We start from the raw sequence: 13626 nt of genomic DNA, 5'->3' as shown, positions 1-13626 counted from the left end.
GGTGATATACAAACTGATTGCCAAAATGTTGGTACATCGGATAAAGGATATCCTTCATGATGGACTTCATCCCAGGCAATATGGTTTTGTTCCAAGACGGCACATACATGACAATATCACTAACACTCTTATCGCAATGGAATATGCTAAATATTCAGATCAAGATGTGTTGGTCATGCAGGTGGATGTGGCGAAGGCGTTTGATACAGTACAGTGGGTGTCTCTCAAATCATGCAAAAACTTGGTTTTGGGCCAAAGCTATCTAATGTCATATATTGGCTTTATTCAAATTCTACTGCACAATGCTTTATAGGGAAACATTTGTCTGAGTCTTGGACTCTCGAACGTTCGGTTCGACAAGGATGTCCTCTCAATGCCTTGCTTTATGCCATCGCTTCACATCCTTTGCTTCTTTATATGGATCACACGGTTCATACTGGACAGCTAGAGGGGCTTCAGATTTCTGGTTCACGACCCTTCATAGCGCAGGCCTATGCAGATGATTCATTCTTCATGCTAAAGAACAGTCCATTGGAGATTCGCCTCTTGATGGATACCCTTTCAGATTTTGGGTTGGCAGCTGGTCTTAAAATTAATTTTCAGAAATCAAAACTCTTGCCTCTCAAGCTTTGTGATTGGCATGCTACTCTGTGGCCGGGCCAGATTATTCAACCGGAAAATATAGTAAGACATTTGGGTTATCCTATTGGCTGGAAAATCAGTAATAAGCAACAAATATTGTGGGTGTTCAACAAAATTCAGGACAAATTACAATATTGGAAGATTTCCACATGGCCTCTGCATGTACGGCTTCGAATTGTCCAGTCTATTGCTCTAGCTTATGTCCAGTTCTACCTTCCTCTATTACATTGGTCGTCTCGAGATCTCTCATCTTTTATGTCTCAAGCCATGGAGATTTTTTGGAAAACCAAGCTTCATAAAAAAGCTTTACGGTTGCTCAAAATGGACTTGCTTTGCTCACCCAGAATGCATGGTGGTTTGAATATAATAAACATCAAATATCATGTGTTGGCAAGAAAGATCACTATGCTCAAAACATTCTTTCAACAAGAGCAGCCTTGGTCTATTATGCTAGCAATTTTGTGTGGTCAGATGCGCACACATGCTTATGGACATTGGATAGTAGATCCATCGGAAGTAGTACTTGGAAAATTTCAAGGTAAAATCCCTGGTTGTCCATTTTCTAATTCCTTGATTCAGGATTGGAAGCAAGTACTCTCTCACATCAAATGGTCTCCTCATCCTGCTTCTCTAGCATCATCACTCAGATTGGAGAGTATTCATTGGAGTGCCATGTTTTCCTCTCCCCTTGCTGTTCAACAACCCATCAGAGCTTACAATCTTATGAAAATGGGTATCCGGTTCATTGATGACGTTGTAGATATGCAAGGAAATATTCTCCCTTTTCCAGCAGCATGTAGACAATACAACCTGGCAATGCATCATAGACCTATTTGGAAAGCTATTGCTGATCTCCTACTTCCTCTAGTTCCGATTCCGACATTGAATGGCAGTGACAGGCTTCAAGATTGGCACCTTCAATCTTCAAGTCCAAGCATTTCTTCTAAGCCTTTGCAATCATTGACATCTATACAGGCTTATAGATTAATATTACCTCCTCCTTGGATTGCCCATCATGCTAATTCTTTATGGCATCTGAACAAATCATTAGCCTGGTGGAAAGGAAGATTGCAAATGATATGGAAGTTGAAAATGCCATTGAAGCAAAGACTATTCCTATGGAGATGTATTGTTGGTATTCTCCCAGTGGGAGTGAAATTGGCTAAACGACGAATAGCTTCACCTCTCTGTCCAAGATGTCACCTTGCATCGGAGAGTATTCCGCATTTATTGTGGTTTTGTTCATATTCTAGAGACCTTCTAGATAGAATCTCCTATTTTTTATCTCTCAGATTTCCAGCACACAGGTTCTACAGGTTTTTCTGGATGTATGGCAAACTATCAGCTTCTTTGTCACAGTATTCTCTCTTCTTCCACTGGATCAGATACTGGGCCTTATGGACCCTCTGGCTGCAACGCATCCAAGCATATCTGAATTCTCCTCTTCAGCATCCTTATGAGTTTTTCAGAGCCTCATTAAGGCAGTCTTTATATGATGCCTTACATGAGGAAGATTTGGATGTTTCTTGTATTCAACTTTTCTTTTACTGTTTCTGATGGATAGGGCTGTAGCTCTATTTTGAGCACGGCCTGGATGTAAATGAATGTTTTATAATATAAGTATCTTGGTTTTACAAAAAAAAAAAAAAAGTGTGTGTGTGTTTTTTGGGGAGGGGGGGGGGGGGAGGGGGGGATTTTGAGGAGAAACCACAAGCCATCAAACGAACAGACTACTTGCAAGCAACTAAGACGTAAGACGGGCAAAAACTAGCATGTCGTAAAAGTTGCCATCTTAAAGGAAAAATGGCCCTCAACAAGCCAAAGACAATAGCGCGAAGAGGAAAGGACAGGCCGAAGGACGAACAAGAGGGGAAGGAAGAGAAAGAAGGCAAAGCAAAGGCCGATAGATGAGGAAGAGGGATGGTTAAGCAAGGCAAGAAACACAAGAGCAATAGACTTACATAATGTATCCATTTACATCAAAGACACTGGAGTTCTGAGATTATTGATTTCCATTTTACTGGTAACCTATAAAAAGGAGTTTCCCATTGGCGATTGAATGACATTGCTCAAATAATTGGGCCTTAGCATTCACATTAATGACCTGGTCCTACAAGCCAAACAGGAACCGATGATGCTTCTTACACACCATCATAGGGACTTTCGTCACCACTGTCTAATGTCAACTATATCATTCTTGGAATTGGGGCATATCTACCCTCACGAAAAGAGGAGGGCATCAAATCCTGAATCAAAGATCTCCTGAAAACAAAGTGCTGACCAACTTCTAGAACTACCATTTTCTTATGGTCATATCCCATATACAAAAAGACACAGCAAGGCTACTAGGAAGCCAATCAAGCCTTAAGCTTCAAAACAAGTATGAAAACCTGTCAAAAACTCAAATAGGAATTGAAACAATGAATTGCATGTTGTAATATTTGGTACAATCGTAGAAGAGGCCTACTACTTAAAATTAGGGTTAGTGCCTAAGTGCTTGTTGGTGTGTCACACTCTCTCCTAATCCAAGACGTAATTTGGAATTCCACTTTCTAATTGCAAATTACATTTTCCTTACATGACATATTTCCTTGTGCCTTAGATAACAATAGTCTCTTGACTACAGTTGCTATCGTTTCAGCCTAGTGCAATGCAGCCCTGTGATAGGGGGTCAGCAAATTTAACTTGTAAACACCCTCGACAACATATGATTGGACATCATATAGACCTTTCACTCGATCTAGGAGCGAGGTTCAAAGGGGTCCAAAAAGACTCCAGAGTGTCATTAGAGTTCTTACAAGGCTCGGCTTGCATGCACTTTCTCCATTCTCATGGATTAAGGAATCTATTGCTTGTGACGTCACACCAAAATAGCTGTTGACACATGTTCCAGGGTTACATTTGAAGACACATGGTGGAGAAGGGAGAGAGAAAGGGTAGGCTAGGGAGAGAGATAGTGATACTCAAAGAGAGACATAATGGAAAAGAAATAAAATGACTAAGCAATGAACAAAATGAAAGTACTCACATGTAGACCAAAGAGCTTGTAGCTTGATACTTGATTCTATTGACACTAGACAAGTACAGCTCTTATATAAGAGCACACACACACATATGAACACCTATGCATATGGGATAACTCCAAATGTGACACGTGGCATCCATAGGACACACTAGACTACGCTAGAACACACCAAACTGACTCAACTTCTAACAACATTGGGAAATGAGGCATAACCATGAGAGGCAAGCTGCAAAGAAGCTGGTCTCTCTTACTTTTCACTGTTCAGCAACCTTATCGTGTTTCCAAAAATTAATATAGAGTTTTTCACAAGGGTGAGGGTGTCGGAAGAATAAGCCTTAATGGCTGGAATATTTAAACCCCTTGCTGTGTTTAAGCATAAACTAGTAACGGTGCCATTAGCCACAATTGAAAAGCAAATAAGATTTAAAAAGAGGACTGATGCAATTTCTTCATCTTGTACACTTGTTGCTTTACATACCAAAAAACATGTAGCGTCGAAGACCAACCAAGATGCCCTCTCTTGCAATCCTTCTATAACAACCCTCTGTTTCATCACTCTTGTTATGCTCTGCAAAATGCACGCGCAGTACACCTGCATCCCCAAACACTCGTTGAAGAGGACTGCCCACACGCTCGAAATATGGCCCCTGCAAGATGCCATATGGCATCACATATTGTGTCATGTACTAATAAATAAACTCTCTAAATGGAAAACGCACACCAAAACTTCAAACACAAACTATGGTGCATTTTAAACTAACGCCGTAGAACATTGACTCATACCTTAAAGGTACACAATCCTTCACAGCTTACATCACAATGGAAAATAATGTGATGGTCCTCTCGTCTACACCAATCTATCTGCGCCAAAATGATGTCGTGTGGGTATTAACCAGTACTCACATTATTAAGTCAAATAGCATCATTCGTTTTTTTAAATATAGATTCTTAGCAGATTTTCTCTACAATGTAAAATATTTATGTGACTTCAAGATCATAAAGCAATGCATACAACACACCATCTTTTTTTGGTATAACACAGTTTTTTTTGTAAAATCCATATGTATTTATATTACACGAGCTGATCTCCAAAGTGGAGATGAGCTATTACAAAATCAGAAGATTTCATTTTAACACATATGTGCGTGCACACACACACACACACCCCCCCCGCCCCTAAATAGGACTAGAAGTAGAAAAATTAAACAAAAAACCATGAAGTGGGTGCTGCACTAAGCGTCTACTAAGGCGCCAAAAAAGCATTCCATTTGCCACAAAAGTGGGTGCTACAGCCTACCACCATAATTTGTGTGTGTGTGTGTGGGTAATATCCTTCATGATGGACTTCATCCCAGGCAATATGGTTTTGTTCCAAGACGGCACATACATGACAATATCACTAACAGTCTTATCGCAATGGAATATGCTAAATATTCAGATCAAGATGTGTTGGTCATGCAGGTGGATGTGGCGAAGGCGTTTGATACAGTACAGTGGGATTATGTCTCTCAAATCATGCAAAAACTTGGTTTTGGGCCAAAGCTATCTAATGTCCTATATTGACTTTATTCAAATTCTACTGCACAATGCTTTATAGGGAAACATTTGTCTGAGTCTTGGACTCTCAAACGTTCGGTTCGACAAGGATGTCCTCTCAGTGCCTTGCTTTATGCCATCGCTTCACATCCTTTGCTTCTTTATATGGATCACATGGTTGATACTGGACAGCTAGAGGGGCTTCAGATTTCTGGTTCACGACCCTTCATAGCGCAGGCCTATGCAGATGATTCATTCTTCATGCTAAAGAACAGTCCATTGGAGATTCGCCTCTTGATGGATACCCTTTCAGATTTTGGGTTGGCAGCTGGTCTTAAAATTAATTTTCAGAAATCAAAACTCTTGCCTCTCAAGCTTTGTGATTGGCATGCTATTCTGTGGCCGGGCCAGATTATTCAACCAGAACATATAGTAAGACATTTGGGTTATCCTATTGGCTGGAAAATCAGTAATAAGCAACAAATGTTGTGGATGTTCAACAAAATTCAGGACAAATTACAATATTGGAAGATTTCCACATGACCTCTGCATGTACGGCTTCGAATTGTCCAGTCTATTGTTCTAGCTTATGTCCAGTTCTACCTTCCTCTATTACATTGGTCGTCTCGAGATCTCTCATCTTTTATGTCTCAAGCCATGGAGATTTTTTGGAAAACCAAGCTTCATAAAAAAGCTTTACGGTTGCTCAAAATGGACTTGCTTTGCTCACCCAGAATGCATGGTGGTTTGAATATAATAAACATCAAATATCATGTGTTGGCAAGAAAGATCACTATGCTCAAAACATTCTTTCAACAAGAGCAGCCTTGGTCTATTATGCTAGCAATTTTGTGTGGTCAGATGCGCACACATGCTTATGGACATTGGATAGTAGATCCATCGGAAGTAGTACTTGGAAAATTTCAAGGTAAAATCCCTGGTTGTCCATTTTCTAATTCCTTGATTCAGGATTGGAAGCAAGTACTCTCTCACATCAAATGGTCTCCTCATCCTGCTTCTCTAGCATCATCACTCAGATTGGAGAGTATTCATTGGAGTGCCGTGTTTTCCTCTCCCCTTGCTGTTCAACAACCCATCAGAGCTTACAATCTTATGAAAATGGGTATCCGGTTCATTGATGACGTTGTAGATATGCAAGGAAATATTCTCCCTTTTCCAGCAGCATGTAGACAATACAACCTGGCAATGCATCATAGACCTATTTGGAAAGCTATTGCTGATCTCCTACTTCCTCTAGTTCCGATTCCGACATTGAATGGCAGTGACAGGCTTCAAGATTGGCACCTTCAATCTTCAAGTCCAAGCATTTCTTCTAAGCCTTTGCAATCATTGACATCTATACAGGCTTATAGATTAATATTACCTCCTCCTTGGATTGCCCATCATGCTAATTCTTTATGGCATCTGAACAAATCATTAGCCTGGTGGAAAGGAAGATTGCAAATGATATGGAAGTTGAAAATGCCATTGAAGCAAAGACTATTCCTATGGAGATGTATTGTTGGTATTCTCCCAGTGGGAGTGAAATTGGCTAAACGACGAATAGCTTCACCTCTCTGTCCAAGATGTCACCTTGCATCGGAGAGTATTCCGCATTTATTGTGGTTTTGTTCATATTCTAGAGACCTTCTAGATAGAATCTCCTATTTTTTATCTCTCAGATTTCCAGCACACAGGTTCTACAGGTTTTTCTGGATGTATGGCAAACTATCAGCTTCTTTGTCACAGTATTCTCTCTTCTTCCACTGGATCAGATACTGGGCCTTATGGACCCTCTGGCTGCAGCGCATCCAAGCATATCTGAATTCTCCTCTTCAGCATCCTTATGAGTTTTTCAGAGCCTCATTAAGGCAGTCTTTATATGATGCCTTACATGAGGAAGATTGGGATGTTTCTTGTATTCAACTTTTCTTTTACTGTTTCTGATGGATAGGGCTGTAGCTCTATTTTGAGCACGGCCTGGATGTAAATGAATGTTTTATAATATAAGTATCTTGGTTTTACAAAAAAAAAAAGTGTGTGTGTGTGTGGGTGTGGGTGTGTGGGGGCAGCACCATGGGCTTGTTTCAGCCAAATATAGCCACTACTCCATCCAATGATCTTGAGTAGAAAGACCCATGTGGCTGTTGCACATGAATCTAGAACAGGATCATTCCGATGGATCCCGCCTCTTCGGTGTATCATATACACCTCCCTAGTCATGCAGCGAAGCATCAATGGAATGGCCTCTCAATCATCTCTCTCTCTAAATAACTCGGTCTCATTGAAGACCAAATATGGTTCGTGAGGCCTATAAATCAAATTCTTTAGTGATAGTACATGACAATCATCACCCATGGAGATCCACATGAGGAATGACATGAAGTTTCAAGCACAATGAGCTTGAAGACCTTGTCGCAACTTCAATTCAAACTTACATGAATGTGCTGAGTTGGATACACTTTCACAAATAGTGGATACTACACATAGGCAGCGCTAGTAGCTGTTCCTTTGTTAAGAGCTATAAGAGAGATGTAAAATGATAATTCTTCTGTTTTTTTCCCCCATGAAAAAGACTTCTATTAAGTATGAATAAAACCCACGAGAGCAAGCTCAAAGCAGAAATACAACATGCAAAGCACCTCAAAATGAGGTAGGGATAATCCAACACTGAGACTGAAAATGCCACCACAACCTTGTAGACGACCTCGAGAAAAAAAGAGAGCCTCTCCATTCCTACCAAAGGCCACTCTAGAAGATCCATGCATGCTCATCCAAGTGACCATCAAAGTATGTAGAGTATCTGTTCAAATATTGGCCAAAGTAATGAGAGGGGTCAACCTGGGAATGGTCTAGGATCTCTGTGCATCGAGCTCTCCAGATGCCATGCTGAAATGCTAGCCAGAATCTACCAAGAGGATGCACCGCTCCAAAAGGTAACGCTGGTACATCGTCCAGAGGGCATGACTCTACTAAGTGTCACCGAATCGAGAAAGCATAAGAAGATTCATGCCTCTCGTAAAATACCTAACAACTAAATCTCGAGTCATGATGAAAGGGTGATGGGCAAAGGTGCTAAAAATCCTAGCAATCCCTTTCCAGGTAATCATCGCATGTTTGTAGTCTCATTAGCAATGCTGAACTGATTTCACCACAAAGTGGCAGCGAGGACCCATAGAGTCCGCCCCAAATCTGGACCTCCACAAATTAACTACAATCACACCATGAATAGAAAGCCAAAAGAATAGAGTGATTTTTCTATTCATGTGGGATTTCAAGGTCCCCTCCAAAAACCTTTCTACAAATCAACAGAAATCTGAAAATTCTCCCACCTCTGCAACTAATTTGGAACTGCCAAGCATTACTTACCGTGTAATGAAAGAAGGAGAGGCCCTTCTCTCGATGCCCTTCATCAATAGATTCCCACTCCCTTAGGTCCCACTACAAATACTTTATTGAGACCGCATCATAGAACCACAATCTCCATGAACCCAAGGCCAATAAAAGTGGGTCAGAGTCTACGTACCATTGAGAATCTGAGTCATGCTCTACAAAACCAAAGACCCTGATAGGCTGGAAAGTAAGAACATTATCTGAAGATCTAGACAGCCTATCTCCCATCTGGACACATCAAAAACCAAGGCATCCTCGTGTGATCATGGCAAAGCAATAACCTGAAGTGGAATGCCCAACCCTGAGAAGGCTCCCATCCAAGTGCAACAAGAGATAGGCATATTATCCGTCTCAATCCAATCCACTCGAATGGTTACATCAATCTGCTGCACTTCCTCTGAGATGACTTACTACTTGCAATTTACGGTCCTCCAAAAGCTTTCTAAAAGCTTTTCAGGATCCTCCTCTCTTCCATCTCAACCACTGCATATAATGTGACTAGCCTAGCAGTCTACCATTCTCATCAAGTACTTTGTCATTCCACATGACCAGCCGCCTATCAATCTCTTCCAAAGAAACCGGGGAAATTCTCCAAAGAGTATTTCTGAAGCTGCTCCAAGCTTTCAAAATGGCTATCATGAGAGGAAAGGAAGGAGACCTGAGGGGGGCTGAAGTAAAAATCCACTTGATGCTACCCATCCTGTCTCCACCTAAAGAAGAAAAACATGCATGTATGCTTCGAATAAAGAAATCCTTCCAAGGCTCTTGCCCAAGCAAAAGTCCCCTTACCACAAACTTGCAAAGTAATGCTCTGCACTGCAAGTCCGGTTCTATAATATTGAGACCTCCTTTTGTGGGAAGGATCAACATCTCCCAAACCGGCCACAGTATCTATGATGCTATCTAGCCCATTCCACAAAAAATTTATTATAGTCTCTTGAGTTGAGTGATGCAATCCTTAGAGCTGCACCAACAAGAGCAAACATACCATGCCGTGGCTAACAAAACTTGGTTATCAACCACCACCCGGGAAGCCAGGTCCAATTTGACTGAACTCCAAAAGAGGAGTTTCCTCCTCATGCTCTCTAACACTGGAGCAAACTGTTGTGAAGAGTAGATACCCATACCGACCAAGCATCCTAGATATTTGATGGGAACATCCCTCTGAATCCAAGTAAAACCAAAATTAACCCCCAAATCAAGTGTGTATGTGAAGAACTAAACTTTTTGAGAATGCAAATGTGTGCAATGCATGCAAAATTTGAATGCCAATTGGCCATCCAATGGGGTAGAGCGCCCTCATGAGAGTACTTGTTTCGATTTCGACCTACATGCAAGGTGGGAGAGAGATGGCGGATGAATGCAATGTGGTAGAAAGAATGCTACGTGAGATTCACAATGAAAGGGTGATACTCTTTGATTAATGTCCCTTGAGATCACTGAAGTTCCATCTTTCCATTTACACCTATCCTTATCCTATGTCCCATGCACCTACCATTCAATGCACTATAATGCACCCTTTCCTTTCCTATTGCCCCTAGGACCTAGACACATGTGTGCACATGTTTATTACTAATCATTGGCCAATGTTACATAGTTTTGCGGTACTATTTACACCGCTTGATCGATCATAAATACAAACGTATAACCGCACCATCAAATTGGCATCTAGCAATAATAAGGTTCTAATGACTATTAATTAACTAAATAATCATTTCTCGTCATGACACTCCCTCCTCCTTGAATGAGCAGAAGTCCTCTTCTGGATTATTGCTTGTCTTCTCCTCTTACGTACACTTTCTCTTGTTACTTCTGCAATTGCATCACCTCTTTATAATATGCGAGTATCTGTGGAAAATCTATAAAGAACTCTTCTTCCATCCATTATGCATCACTAGCTGGTTGGTTTAAAAACTTCAATAAATACATATATCTCTTCTTTCCACGAGTACTCTTCTCTTTATGGTACACAATCTCTTCCGAAGTAAGAACTTCGGTGCCATCTTCAAGTTCAAGTTCTTCTTGATGCTGAGGATCCAAAAACGTAGAAGTATCGCCATGGTATCTCTTCAAATTGCTCACATGAAAGATATTCTTCATACGCCAATGGGCTGGTAATTTCAGCTCATATGCTCTGGATCCTTCTTCTGGATATAAAGTTGCTGAAATCTGAAATGGACCATAAAACTTCGGTGCTAACTTGACATGTTTTGTACTTCCTCTCACTGATTTGATTCTTCTTTTATCAATCTTCAATAAAACCAAATCATCCTCCTTGTAATAAACTTCTTTTCTTTCTTTATTGGCTCCTTGGATTGTTGAACCTAGGCCTTCTTAATATGTTCTTTTACCTTCTCAATAACCTGTGACATATCCTCAGCAAACTGGTCAGCAGCAAAAATTCACTCCCCAAAGTGTGTTATTGGAGTGAGTAAACATTGCCCATACATAATTTCAATTGGGGCTTTCTTGGTGGAAGTATGAACAGTGTTGTTATAAGCAAACTCTAACATGGTAAGAACTCTGGCCACCTTCTAGGTTGGTCATGGACATAAGCTCGAAGTAAAATAATTATGGTTTGATGGACATTCTCTCACTTTGTCCATCTCCTTGAGGATGGAAGGCTGCAGTAAATTTCACTTTGGTTCCGAGATTCTCTAATAGGGCTGTCCAACGTTGCTAATGAAACGGCCATCATTATCCATGTAACCTAAAGATTTTCCTAATGAATAACCTTGTTGTTTCAGAAGCAGACAACTCTTTTTTACAGGGAATAAAATGAGCCTGTTTACTCAGCCTATCTATAACAGTTAAAATGTGCTCAAACTGACCAACCTTGGGAAAACCTGACACAAAATCCATTGTAATGTGTTCCCACCTTTCAGAGAGAATGGGCAAAGGCTGCAAAAGACCAGCAGTCTTACTTGTGTCAGATTTAATGCACTGACATACGTCACATTGTTGAACAAAGGTTGAAACTTCTTTGCAAAGTTTAGGCCTGGCTACACATATGGGACATCCCAACAATAAGTATCCATCCACGATGGAATAAGCCTCTAAACCCCAGACCTCGTTACGCTAAATATTCCCATAAATTTTAGCGAAGTCCTCATCTAAAGGATAAGCTTCAACCATCGCTCCTAATGATTTCTCCTTAATCACAGAAATGTGATTAACTTGAGGCCGTCTACTCAAAGCATCAGCTACTAAATTCTCCTTTCCTGGCTGATATTCAATATTTGGTTGTCCAAAGAATTGAATATATTCAGCCCATTTGATTTGCCTTGAAGAAGCAATGGGTTGAGAAAACAAGTGCTTGATACTTTGATGATCAATCTTAATCTTGGAAGACGAACCATATAGATAATGCTTCCATAACTTCAAAGCATGAATGACTTCCGGTAACTCCTTCTCATATGTGATATATTTCAATTCAGCCACTTGAAGTTTTCTACTCTCATAAGCAATGGGATGCCCTTCTTGCATCAACAGTACCCCAATCGAGGTACCACTCGCATCCGTATATATAACAAAGAACTCTTTGTCCATGTCCGGAAGTGTTAACACTCACCAATGTTGTCTTAAGCTCCTCAAAAGCTACTTGGTGAACCCCTCCCCACTCAAACAAGGAATGCTTCTTCAACAAATCTTTTAGTGGAGAAGCAAGACGTGCAAAATTCTTAATGAATCTACGATAATAACTACACATCCCTAGGAAGGATCTCAACTCATGTATATTTTTGGATATTGGCCATTCAATTATGGCCTTGACCTTCTTAAGGTCAACCCGAATTCCCTCAGCAGACATAATGTGTCCCAAATACTCTATTTCTGTCTTGAAGAACTTACTCTTCTTGGTATTTAGGAACAAACGATCCTTCCTTAGGAGCTCCATCACCTTAGCAAGGTGATCTTTATGCTCTTCCCCACTCTAGCTGAAAACTAAAATGTCGTCAAAGAAGACTATGACAAATTTTCCCAAGTAGGGTCGTGAAATCCTTCTCATCAGCCTACTAAAAGTGGCTGGAGCATTAGTTAGGCACTTTTCTCAGCTACATTTATAGAATATCTTATTTCCATTTATTTCATTTGTTTTTCCTATGTTCTCTCTAAACTTGGAGGATGTAAACACATGCTTTAATCGGAGCGGACTAGGAGTGGACAGCAAAGTTATGATGAAGAACTCTACATCATCCACGTTGGCAACATCATCTACATTCATATGTTTAGGAGACCACATGTGTAAGTTTCTTTGTGCGAGTTCTTGTGACGGGACTTTGTTGGAATATGAAGCCAAAGTGAGTCAAAAATGTAAGTTCTAGGTGGTCTAGGTGGTGTTTTATTGTCTAGTGAGTCCTAGACGTGCCACGTGTCATAGTGGGAGATATCCCATAGACATTGTGACTTTCTAGAGTCTAGTGTCACATTATATAGTGTTGTACTTATCTATTGTCTATTACAACAATCAACATCAAGCTATCAATACATTGTGAGTATTTTGGTTATTGCCTTACACTTTCTTTCCTTTCCATTCTGCCTTTCATTATGCTTTCCATATTTCCATTCCGTTCCTAGCTAGCTTCCATGTCTCTTCATATGGTATTAGAGCCTTTCTTCCTAGCCCTTCCCTTCCTCCTTGCTTCTCCATGAGGTAGAGGGTGGCCAGAAAGAGAAGCTGCCCTCTCTTCTCTTGGAAAAGCTCCCCTTCCCTACTCTCCATTGAAAGCTTCATCAACATTGGGATTCTCCTCCAACGTTGTCTTCTCCAACTTGAGCTTATGCCACCTCTCTTCCCTTTCCTTGATGAGCTCTTCTACTTCCTTCAGCTACAAAGACATCCTGGAGTGGTGCTGTTTTTGTTGCTCTCTCTGTGACCTACAGACCATGTGATGCTTCTATCTAGATTTGGAAGCAGAATCACGACTTTATGTCTTTAAGAAAGTTGTAGAGGACCTTGAGTACTACAATTTTCGTTTTTACATCATTGCAATCCGAGTTTTCTATGAAAAGATATAGCTCCTGCAAAAAGT

At 40.6% G+C, this 13626-nt stretch overlaps 1 protein-coding gene across 6 annotated transcripts in view; it reads right to left on the bottom strand.

Annotated features, from left to right (window-relative positions):
- The window catches only part of LOC147889154 (putative RNA-dependent RNA polymerase 4), a 154463-nt gene that overhangs the window by 136069 nt on the left and 4768 nt on the right, over window positions 1–13626 (bottom strand). For all 6 annotated transcript variants that reach the window (XR_015542944.1, XR_015542947.1, XR_015542946.1 and 3 more), the window contains exons 4-5: window positions 4451–4528; window positions 4146–4314 (exon numbers count right to left, since the gene is read on the bottom strand). Coding sequence is in view for 2 of the 6 variants with exons in the window: in XM_087391960.1 (XP_087248086.1) it covers window positions 4146–4314; window positions 4451–4528 (247 nt within the window). In the remaining 4 variants the exon portion in view is untranslated. The remainder of the gene's footprint in view (window positions 1–4145; window positions 4315–4450; window positions 4529–13626) is intronic.

Source organism: Dipteris shenzhenensis, chromosome 20 (genome assembly GCF_047967505.1).
Source record: "Dipteris shenzhenensis isolate YYH24624 ecotype China chromosome 20, Dip_SZ_1.0, whole genome shotgun sequence".
Lineage (NCBI taxonomy): Eukaryota > Viridiplantae > Streptophyta > Polypodiopsida > Gleicheniales > Dipteridaceae > Dipteris > Dipteris shenzhenensis.
The sequence above is the reverse complement of the archived record's forward strand: the minus strand, read 5'-3'. Positions and strand labels throughout refer to the sequence as shown.